The 12,006-nt window shown below is 45.1% G+C and overlaps 1 protein-coding gene across 1 annotated transcript; it reads right to left on the reverse strand.

The window, feature by feature from the left end:
• Positions 1–1,049: 1,049 nt before the first annotated feature.
• On the reverse strand, positions 1,050–3,978 carry LOC101938103 (alpha-1,4-N-acetylglucosaminyltransferase-like). Its single transcript, XM_005314484.4, has 2 exons — positions 3,563–3,978; positions 1,050–2,382 (listed from the first exon to the last, which is right to left on the reverse strand). Exons 1-2 carry the CDS (start codon positions 3,971–3,973, stop codon positions 1,771–1,773), a joined length of 1,023 nt encoding a protein of 340 aa, XP_005314541.1. The 5' UTR covers positions 3,974–3,978; the 3' UTR covers positions 1,050–1,770.
• Positions 3,979–12,006: the final 8,028 nt, after the last annotated feature.

Raw genomic sequence — 12,006 nt, forward strand, 5'->3', positions numbered from 1 at the left:
GAAGGAAGTGACCCAGAGTGACAGTACCCTGTGGCCTGTTGATTGGCCACGAGCCCTATTTAACCCTGGAGGGTGCCCCAGGTAGCTGACTCCTGACTGCAGCCTGACGCTTTCTCTGGTCTCTGACCCTGGCTGATTTTGATCCCGACTCTTATTTATTGAACCTGGATCTAGCAATTCCTCTGACCACTGTCCCTGCCGTGTGGATCCCAATCTGGCTGTTACTGCTTGGCCACACTGCCTGTGCTGTGGTCTCTTACATTATGTAAATATACATGTGCTACCACTGATTGAGCTAACATGCTAAAAATAGCAATATAGCCACAGCCTGGCAGAGGCTAACTGCCTGAGGATGTACTGAGGGTCAGGCTTTCTCTGCCCCAATGCATATTTAATTATTCATAAAAAATGGACCAAGCTTATTCAAGAGAGACTCTCACATGAGAATACCCCATATCTCAGAGGCTTGGTCAGTCCCCTGAGAGGTGTGGAGCCTAGGTTACAAGTCCTTCCCCTTACAAGCAGAGGGGGGAATTGAACTGGCGTTCCCTTCACCTGGTGTGAGTTCCCTAACCACTGGGCTAAAGGTTATAAGGAGGCTTCTTTCCCTGCCCATTTTGTTAGGCATACTCAGAGCACACCTATCAGACTGGGCCTTGCAGGCAGCACATGTGACTAGAGGCAGAAATGTAAGTGCCAAGGGAACTTAAAATCATGAGTTCAGCATCTATAGGGTTAGACAGTAGCTGAATGGGGGTTTTGTGGATTGCGGTAGTGCCTAAAACTGGGCTTTAGGTGCCAAGGTTCCTTTGTGGATCTAGGCCTTCATCTCCAGGCCTTGGTTTTCCAGCTGTACAATGGGGAGAATAGCACTTCCCATCCTCACAAGTTGTAGGGAGACAAAACTCAATAATTTAAGTGAGCTGCCCAAATGCTGTAAGAATAGGGCCATAGGAAACAATGAATAAACACAACCCCTTTTTCTCTTCACTCCATCCCAGAAGCTTGAAGGAGGCTTAAGAGGGGAATACAAATTCAGAGCCATTGGAGTGGGGTAGATATTTTATTTACATGTGCATAGCTGAAGCAAAAGAGAGGAAAAATAAACAATGCTAATGAACATTTTGAGTGGGGAAAGTTTGGGCTACGATTGATTGTCATTATATTCATTATTACTGAACATTGATATTACAGTAGCACCAAGAGGCCTCAGCCAGTTTGGGGCCTCATTGCACAAAGTGCTGTACAAGCACACAGCAAATGACAGGGGAAAATTTCCAAAAGCATCTAAAAGGCCAGATTTTTAAAGGCATTTAGGCACCTAAATATGCAGATAGATGCCTAATGGGATTTGCAAAAGCACTTATCTGCATCTGTAGGCACCAAATACCTTGGAAAATCTGACCCTTGGGTTCCTAGGTGGTACTGATTTTCAATGGATCTTTGGCTCCCAAAGCCAACATGACTTGAAAGTGGGACTCAGGCTCCTAGATCACTTAGCTGCTTTGGAAACTTTTACCCTAAAGGACAAAACATACTTACCATTGGTGATTACATGATATTTATACCCCCACCTTCCTACAAATTTCATTAGGTCCTGGGGAAACTTGGGAAAAGAGGTGGTTTCTGAGAGGTTCTCTCCTACGAAGTGGTCTGCAGACAGAAAATGGCTGAGAGACACTGATTAAGAGGAGGTACACATTGTGCACAGTTTATTTTAGACACAGGACTATCAGGGCTGGAAAGAACACCTCATACTGCTATATCCAGTTATTCAGTCTTGTTTTGTTGCATATGACCACTGCCTTCTGTGCCTTGAATAAGGTCCTTATAAGTGGTGGGGCAGTATGTTTTGTACAGATTTTCCACTAACGTGTTACTTCCTGCAACCGCAGTCTTGCGTCCCTGGTTCATGAAGTTCCACAGGTGCAAAGCATAGGAGTTGTTGAAGTCAGGGCTTCTCTTCCAAACCGTGTAGTACTGCCTCCATGCTGGGTAAGGGATAGGGTAGAAACGCTGAGGATGTAAGAAGGAAACGTTCCCACAGCTTTGATCCTCCACATTATGGAAATTGGTCAGGTTGCACAAGGCTCGCAGCCTTCTCGTCATTAAGATGGGTCCTTGGTTTCCCCAAATGCGTCCATTGTAGTTTTGAACAAAATCATTCATGCAATCCCAAATGAACCAGTGATGGTGAGGAAAGCCAAAAACCCCACTGCTGGAGACCTTGGAAGCCTCGGCCGCCAGGAAGTTTGCCACTGGAATAGGCCTCATGGAGATGACATCTGTGTCCATGTAGATCCCACCGTATTTCCAGATGAGTGCAAGTCTGCTGGCGTCAGAGCTGATATGAACCCAGTATTTTTCCTGGGCTGCATTTACCTGCAGAGTTGGAAAGGGATCACAGAGATGCAATGGACTCCACTTTAAAATTTCTAAACACCTGATCCTATTAGCTATATATTCTATAAAACTCTCAACAGTGTCTATCCTCATTTTAATCCCTTTAAAAATTAATGGCTGTTTTTCTTTTTCAGCTATGAAACTTTGCTGGAAAAAGGCAAGAGCAGATGTAGGTTTCATTCAGCGTGATTCTACAAGTGTTTCCAAGGTGCAGTAAACTCCAAGGAAACATGCAATATTTATGAAATAATGAGAATATGAATCATTAACTGTAATTTTCATAAACACAACCCTGCCTCATCTCAATTTACACACTCACTGTTGATCCAAAGCCCATGGGATTCAATAGAAAAGATTCTAATTGATTTCAGTGGGCTTTGGAACTGGCCCCTCCTCGCAATCTCTAAAGAGGATAAAAAGTGAGAGAGAAGTTCAGGTCTTGGGTTATGCTTGTGCACGGAGGGCTGGAATACCAGTATAGCAGCCAGCTCCCTGTTTATTCTCCAGAGTCTCCACTTTCATTTAAAAATAAATAAAATAAAGAAGTCCTTAGCTGTAATGGTTGCCAATAGACTCATGAAAACATGAAACAAGTGCAGATTAATGCAGTGATGCCTGCCTGAGTTTTCAGACAGGACTCAAAGGACTCGGAACAAGAGGGTGTGAACTCCCTGAACAACAGTTCTGAGAGGGGTGGGTGGAGCTTTGTAGAGCATCACTGCCTTTTTCCCCCAAAATTGACCTCTGAATAACCCTCTTACTTCTAGAGCTTGTCCACAGACATTTTCATTGATGTTTCTGACACCTTTAAGAAGCACTGAAAGCACTTTCGCAAACAGTAAAAGCTCACTTTAAATTCATGCTGACTGAAATTTTTCAAATACAACATTTTTTATCAATATAGTGTGTTTTTTGAAAAGATGGTGATTAACCATATTTTATCAAATTGGTTAATCAAAATCATTATTGAAATGTTCCATTTACCATAACTCCTGTCATCAGGAAATGGTAAATGTCCATAACAATTTCAATAAGTATTTTGACTAATGCATGGCAAACTGTCATAAACAAGGGGTCCATATTGGGTGCAACAAAACGACAACAGCTTCATTTTCCACCATCTCTAATTTAAATCTTGTTCAAAAACATTTCCTCTCACCTTATGATACCATGCGAGCAGAGGTGTCTCCTGGAACAAAGTTTCCATCTGGAAAGGAAAAATGAAGACATTCTTCATAGCAGATAAAAGTGAGAAGGCTGGATAAGTGGAATTTGAATCCAGCCATGTGCTATTGTTCAGCCCTGCCATGAAGAAAACAACAGGTCTGTCATGGTAGATCCTGGCAGCAGATTCCACAGAACATGAAACCAGTGGAGGAGGCTCAAGGCGATCTGTGATCTCCACAAAGATGATGCTTCTGCTCTGGCTCATAACATCCTCTGGTGTCAGGAATCGCTTAGCAATAGGCATGCAAGAGAAGATGCAGCCAGACTTCAGGGAGAGTTTATAGAAAATGGAAATGACAAAGAAAAAAAGGAACCAGAGCACTATTTGGATCTCCTTCAACATTCTTGCTTTTCCTTAATAAAAACAAACAAACAAAGTCAATGTCAGTGGTTCATTGTTTATCGCTGGGAGAAAAATGTGACAGGACAGGATTTCCAAAATTATTACTACCTTGGATTATTTCTTATGCAATTGACAGCATATTACAAAACTGGGGAATCAAGAGTTAAACCGAATCACATACCTGAGTTGACATCAGCCTCTTCGAGTCAGGCTACAGTTCATGAAAATGACTTGTCAACCGTCTATGGGTTGGAGCCCTGAAGTTTGCAGTCCTCAAACCAGAGATGTTCTCTACTGAACTTAATGGAATTCAGTGGCAATGAAAAGGGCCCTAGATCATAACAGGAAGGAGAAATTGTCTGGATTCTAGTTGAGCGGCATGCTGCACACAAGCAAGGGACCCTCCTGAGCTAAGGTAATGGGTGTCTGAAGAAGACCCAGTTAAAGGCCCCGATGAACAACCTTCTCTTTTGTCTTGGGAGCTCCATATAAGGGAGCAGAAAAGTCAGTCACTCACACCTTTCAGATCATATGAAATCCCAAAGGAAGTGGGTAGTGTATTTTTGTATGTATATTCTCACTGCAGGTCATTGGTAATATTAGAAGAAACCCAGTCTACTTGGCTGTGCAGTCCTTGTGGAACCCAGGGTTATTATCCATTCACCCTCTGTTTTATTTTGGCTGTGTGAAGTGAAAAATAAATGCATAGGCCAAATTCAGCATTCCTGCACAACCCCAGTACAACCTCCTGGTGCAAGTGCTGGAGGAACCAACTAGGGGCAGAGCTTTTCTTGACCTGCTGCTCACAAACAGGGAAGAATTAGTAGGGGAAGCAAAAGTGGATGGGAACCTGGGAGGCAGTGACCATGAGATGGTCGAGTTCAGGATCCTGACACAAGGAAGAAAGGAGAGCAGCAGAATACGGACCCTGGACTTCAGAAAAGCAGAATTTGACTCCCTCAGGGAACAGATGGGCAGGATCCCCTGGGAGAATAACATGAGGGGGAAAGGAGTCCAGGAGAGCTGGCTGTATTTTAAAGAATCCTTATTGAGGTAGCAGGAACAAACCATCTCGATGTGTAGAAAGAACAGTAAATATGGCAGGCGACCAGCTTGGCTTAACAGTGAAATCCTTGCTGACCTTAAACGCAAAAAAGAAGCTTACAAGAAGTGGAAGATTGGACAAATGACCAGGGAGGAGTATAAAAATATCGCTTAGGCATGCAAGAGTGAAATCAGGAAGGCCAAATCGCACTTGGAGTTGCAGCTAGCAAGAGATGTTAAGAGTAACAAGAAGGGTTTCTTCAGGTATGTTAGCATCAAGAAGAAAGTCAAGGAAAGTGTGTGCCCCTTACTGAATGAGGGAGGCAACCTAGTGACAGAGGACGTGGAAAAAGCTAATGTATTCAATGCTTTTTTTGCCTCTGTCTTCACAAACAAGGTCAGCTCCCAGACTGCTGGATGGGGCAGCACAGTATGGGGAGGAGGTGACCAGCTCTCAGTGGGGAAAGAAGTGGTTCAGGACTATTTAGAAAAACTGGATGAGCACAAATCCATGGGGCCGGATGTGCTGCATCCGAGGGTGCTAAAGGAGTTAGCGGATGTGATTGCAGAGCCATTGGCCATCATCTTTGAAAACTCATGGCGATCAGGGTTGGTCCCGGATGACTGGAAAAAGGCTAATGTAGTGCCCATCTTTAAAAAAGGGAAGGAGGAGGATCCGGGGAACTACAGGCCAGTCAGCCTCACCTCATCCCTGGAAAAATCATGGAGCAGGTCCTCAAGGAATCAATTATGAAACACTTAGAGGAGAGGAAAGTGATCAGGAACAGTCAGCATGGATTCACCAAGGGGAAGTTATGCCTGACTAACCTAATTGCCTTCTATGAGGAGATAAGTGGCTCTGTGGATGAGGGGAAAGCAGTGGATGTGTTATTCCTTGACTTTAGCAAAGCTTTTGATACGGTCTCCCACAGTATTCTTGCCGCCAAATTAAAGAAGTATGGGCTGGATGAATGGACTGTAAGGTGGATAGAAAGCTGGCTAGATCGTCGGGCTCAACGGGTAGTGATCAATGGCTCCATGTCTACTTGGCAGCCGGTTTCAAGCGGAGTGCCCCAAGGGTCGGTCCTGGGGCCAGTTTTGTTTAATATCTATATTAATGATCTGGAGGATGGTGTGGACTGCACTCTCAGCAAGTTTGCAGATGACACTAAACTGGGAGGCATGGTAGATACACTGGAGGGTAGAGATCGGATACAGAGGGACCTAGACAAATTAGAGGATTGGACCAAAAAAAACCTGATGAGGTTCAACAAGGACAAGTGCAGAGTCCTGCACTTAGGACGGAAGAATCCCATGCATTGCTACAGACTAGGGACCGAATGGCTAGGTAGCAGTTCTGCAGAAAAGGACCTAGGGGTCACAGTGGACAAGAAGCTGGATATGAGTCAACAGTGTGCTCTTGTTGCCAAGAAGGCTAATGGCATTTTGGGCTGTATAAGTAGGGGCATTGCCAGCAGATCGAGGAACTTGATCGTTCCCCTTTATTCGACATTGGTGAGGCCTCATCTGGAGTACTGTGTCCACTTTTGGGCCCCACACTACAAGAAGGATGTGGAAAAATTGGAAAGAGTCCAGCGGAGGGCAAGAAAAATGATTAGGGGTCTGGAGCACATGACTTATGAGGAGAGGCTGAGGGAACTGGGATTGTTTAGTCTCCAGAAGAGAAGAATGAGGGGGGATTTAATAGCTGCTTTCAACTACCTGAAGGGGGGTTCCAAAGAGGATGAAGCTCGGCTCTTCTCAGTGGTGGCAGATGACAGAACAAGGAGCAATGGTCTCAAGTTACAGTGCGGGAGGTCTAGGTTGAATATTAGGAAACACTGTTTCACTAGGAGGGTGGTGAAGCACTGGAATGAGTTACCTAGGGAGGTGGTGGAATCTCCTTCCTTGGAGGTTTTTAAGGCCCGGCTTGACAAAGCCCTGGCTGGGATGATTTAGTTGGGAATTGGTCCTGCTTTGAGCAGGGGTTGGACTAGATGACCTCCTGAGGTCCCTTCCAACCCTGATATTCTATGATCAGAAGTTGCTGTATGAGAGGCAGAATTTGGCCCTATATCTGGATTGGACTGTGTTTCAGGTATGTTCACACTGAGTGTGCCACTTGGTTGCATGTTACCAGTGCATATTCATTATAGACAAATCTGCCAATGCTCATTAGCTAGCCTGAGGTTTTGAACAGCAGCCTCAGTGCCTAAGGAGGCCACTTGTTTTATGTTTAGGATAAGGCTGCAAGAGAGAGAAAGTGATACAAACCTGGACTCCCATTCCAGTGTATGGCATGAGGGTGATTGTTTGAAAGTTGTGGATTTGAGGTGTCTGCAGTAACCATCTATAGTAGTCACTAGACTTGCGAGTAAACTGAGTAAATTGTACTTCTAGTAAAGTTAGGAGATACACCCACATTTCTTTATCTGGTAACTTGTTTTATTAACTAATTAAACAGATCAGAATATAGACAAAGTACCATGTACTGCACACCAATTATCAGACACAGATGAACATGATATGTTGGGGAAGAGTCAACGTGGCTTTTTGTAAAGGGAAATCATGCCTCACTGATCTATTAGAATTCTTTGAGGGGGTCAACAAGTATGTGGACATGGGTGATCCAGTTGATATTGCGTACTTGGGCTTTCAGAAAGCCTATGACAAGGTCCCTCACCAAAAGCTCTTAAATAAAGTGAGCAACTGTGAGATAAGAGGGAAGGTCTTCTCATGGATTAGTACTTTGTTAAAAGATAGGAAACAAAGGGTAGGAATAAATGGCCAGTTTTCACAGTGGAGAGAAGTAAATATCAGGGACCCGGTGAAGGATCAGTACTGAGACCGGTGTTGTTCAACATATTCATAAGTGATCTGGAAAAGGAGGTAAACAATGAGATGGCAAAGTTTGCAAGTGATACAAAATTAATCAAGATAGTTAAGTCCAAAGCTGACTGCAAAATGTTACAAAGGGATCTCACAAAATTGGGTGACTGGGCAAGAAAACGGCAGATGAAATTCAATGTTGATAAATGCAAAGTAATGCACATTGGCAAACATAATCCCAACTATACATATACAATATGTTGTGGTCTAAATTAGCTGTTACCACTCAAAAAAGATCTTGGAGTCATTGTGGATAGTCTCCTAACAATCTGCTCAATGTGAAGCAGCAGTCAAAAAAGCGAACAGAATGCTATGAAGCATTACGAAAAGGATAGATAAGACATCAAATATCATAGTGCCACTATATAAATCTATTATATGCCCACATCTTGAATACTGCAGGCAGTTCTGTTTGCCCCATCTCAAAAAAAGGTATTTTAGAATTGGAAAAATACAGAGAAGGGCAACAAAAATGATTAGGGGTACGGAACAGCTGCAATATGAGGAGAGATTAAAAAGACTGGGACTGCTCAGCTTAAAAATGAGACAACAAATAGGGGATAAAACAAAGTAGTAGATAATCATGAACATGTGGAGAAAGTGAATAGAGGAATGTTATTTAATCCTCCACATAATATAAGAATCAGGGGTCACCCAATGAAATTAATACAGTAGGCAACAGGTTTAAAACAATCAAAAGGGAGTACTTTTTCCCACAACACACAGTCAACCTGTGGAACTCGTTGCTGGGGATGTTGTATAGGCCAAAAATATAACTGGTTTCAAAAAAGAATTAGATAAGTTCCGGGAGGATAGGTCCATCACTGGCTATTGGCCAAGATGATCGAGAATGCAACCCCATTGTCAGAGGTTTAGGGACACACAGACTGCCAAAAGCTGAGATGGGATGACAGGGGATGGATCACTCAAAATTATCTTATTTTGTTCATTCCTTCTGAAGCATCTGGCACCAACCAAGGAGCTGGATCACAGGCTGCTCCACTCACCTCTTGTCTGGCACCTCCTGCTGATCACTCTGGGGATTAGTGCTTGAGGTCAACGCCCCCTTCCACTGTTTGCACGCTGTCACACCATCTCTCTCTCTCTGGTCTGCAGCCCCTCTCTCATTCCAGGAACCGCAGTGTCCTCTTTGTGACTTGGCCTCCAGCCAGGTCGCTCAGTGTTCCCCCACTTCCAGGGTACTGTCCTTCAAATCTCTGTCACTTCCGCATTGATTCAGGCAGTATTCCCATACACTGCCCTGCTGGTGCCACTTCCCCAGAGGCAGGTAGGGGAACCCGGGTCGGTTCCAGTCCGGGGACCCTCAACCCAGCAGTTCTGGGCTTTCCTTTCCCAACCCTCACTGCTCCTTCCCTGGACTGCTTCCTACAACTCCTGGTTCCCCTCCTTTCTCTGGGTAGATCAGCTCCAGCCACTCCTCCCTCTTCCCAAGGCGTGACTATCCTTTCCTAGCATCAGCCCCTCTGTTGCCAGCTTCTTGGCTTTATAGGCCACGCCTGTTCCTGCACAGGTGAACCTGCTTGCAATCTGTTCCCTGCTCCATGGCTCTTAGTCTTCCTCCAGGTGCAGGCTGTGGAGTTAATAGGCTTACCCCCCTCCAGTCTGTGTGGGGTGGACACCCCATCACATACTCTCCCACTCAAGATTGCTACCCATGGGAGGAAAGGGAGCAAGTATCATCTCCCCTGCTTCTTACATAGCTAAGCACACAGACCGTCCCTCTCCTGCTTTATATCACTCTTCATGAGAAGAACCCCCCATGTTATCTCTTAATTTCTTCCACTAGATTTCCAGGTGATGCACAGCCACCTGAAAGGCCTGCTCTATAGCTACCAGCCTCCCCTGCAGCTGCTTCATCTTCTCCAGTGAGTCCCCCAACACCCTCTCTCCCAGAGACTGAGTCCCCACAGTCTTGTGGTTCATCTAGGTGCTAATTCCTACATGCTTCAGCTTCTTCCCTGGGGGTCTCTCTCCTCCCCCCAGTCTCAGCTGCCTCTCCACTTTTCCCACATCTATAGGTTCATTATGGGCCTCTGTTTCTTCTTTCTTTTATTGACTGTCTTTCTTTTCTCTGTAGGTGCAATGTCTCTTTATATGGCCCTGCTCCCCATACCAAAAGCAGGTTCTCCTCTGACCCAATCGCTTCTTGTGTGGGGCTTCCTGGGCCCTTGCCTCCTGATACGACACTTTCCTTTCATCTACATCGGGACGCTCCCTCTTCAGCTGCCTCTTGCTCCCACAACCTTAACACCTTCAGGGTTGGGCCTCTGACCTCCTAGTGCCAGACCATTTCTGGCCCTTTCACCTTCTCCTATTTCCCGCCTGTAGGATCCTGCACACCGTAACACCATCTCTCTCTCCGTTTCTCTCTCTCTCTCTGGTCTGCAGACCCTCTCTCACTCCAGGAACTGCCGTGTCCTCTTCATGACTCAGCCCTCTGGCTAACTCCCTCAGCATTCTCCCTTCCAGAGTACAGCCCTTCACATCCTCTGTCACTCCCACAGTGACTCAGGCAGTCTTCCCATTCATTGCCCTACTGGTGCCACTTCCCCAGCGGTGGGTAGGGGAACCCGGACCCATGGTCTTCTCTGGGTTCCAGTCCAGTGACTTTCAACCCAGTAGTTCTGGGCTTTCCTCTCCCAACCCTCCTGGTTCCTTCCCTGGACAGCTACATACAACGCCTGGTTCCCCTCCTTTCTCTGGGTAGACCAGATCCAAATCCTCTTCCCAGGGAGCAAATGACCTATTCTCTGTTGCCAGCTTCCTGGCTTTATAGCCCCCACCTGTTCCTGCCCAGGTGAACCTGCTTGCAGTCAGTTTCCTGCTCCCTGGCTCTCCCTTCTGGTGCAGGCTGTGGAGTTAATAGGCCTACCTGGCTACCTTCACCCCTTCCAGTCCTGTGTGGGTGGACACCCCATCACAGTCAGAAGACAGGATACTGGGCTACATGGGCTGACCCAGTATGACTATTCTTATGTTCCTAAACTACATCAAAATTCTACTGGGGGGGTCCCTGGATGCTCTGGCATATTGGTGGAAATTCAGCCTCGCCTGGATTATTTATTTGGGCGTTAAATTCACTTTGCTCTACGTTGTTCCCACCTATTCAGTTTTCAGTAAGCCACTGACTGCTGTAATGGCATCAGAGAAATTGTTCAGGGGAAGCTGGAGGGTTTGGCAGTGATTACACTGTAGCAACAGATAGGAAGAATATGTTTCCTTATAGGTTCTGGAGGAAGAAAAGGCAGGACTTGGCTGCAGCCTGAATGTGAAGGCAAAAAGAGAAGGAGGAGTCAAATATGCTTTTATGTTTGTGTGTGTGCATGTGTTTATGTTGCTGCGTGTATGTGTGTGTGTGTATGTACGTACATTTGATTTAGAATCTCAGGGTCACCTACAAAGTTTCCTTTCTTTGACTGATTTTTTTTTCCTTTCTATAACTTCATTCCCACTTAGCAAATAATTCATCTTGAGGGGGCTGATATTGGAGGAGCTGGATCTTCCAGCTCCCTTGTGAAAGATGGTGCCCAGCCTTCAAATGCCTGATTTGTTTGGGGGTTCAGGGAATGTGAGGGGGAGTGCATACAGCTGACTCAGCAATCAACCAGCCTCAACTTTTCAAACAGACCATAGTGCACTGTAGACCGCTGCACCTCCAGCAGCCTGTACTTGTCACGTAAATACAATTTGCCAGTAGGACCTAGAGAACAATGAACCAAAGTGTGGAAAGGACATGAGAAATAATAAATAGAGGTAGGTGTGTTGACTCTCAAATACAACCTGTGTGTGTCTGTCTTTCACACATACCCCTTTTGTAATATTTCTAGTTCTTGTAAAATGCATAAATTTAGGATGAAATCCTGCCTCCACAGGGTCAAAGAGTTTTTCCAGCTACTTCAGTGGGGACAGGATTTCACCCTTAGACTTCAGGTCATCACTTCTGATTTATGTATTCATCTTAAAAACTAAAATCCTTTGTTACATTGTTGCAAAAAAAGCAAACATCATTTTGGGATGTATTAGCAGGAGTGTTGTAAACAAAACATGAGAAGTAATTCTTCTGCTATACTCCGTGCTGA

The sequence above is a fragment of the Chrysemys picta genome, chromosome 9 (genome assembly GCF_011386835.1).
Source record: "Chrysemys picta bellii isolate R12L10 chromosome 9, ASM1138683v2, whole genome shotgun sequence".
Taxonomy (NCBI): domain Eukaryota; kingdom Metazoa; phylum Chordata; order Testudines; family Emydidae; genus Chrysemys; species Chrysemys picta.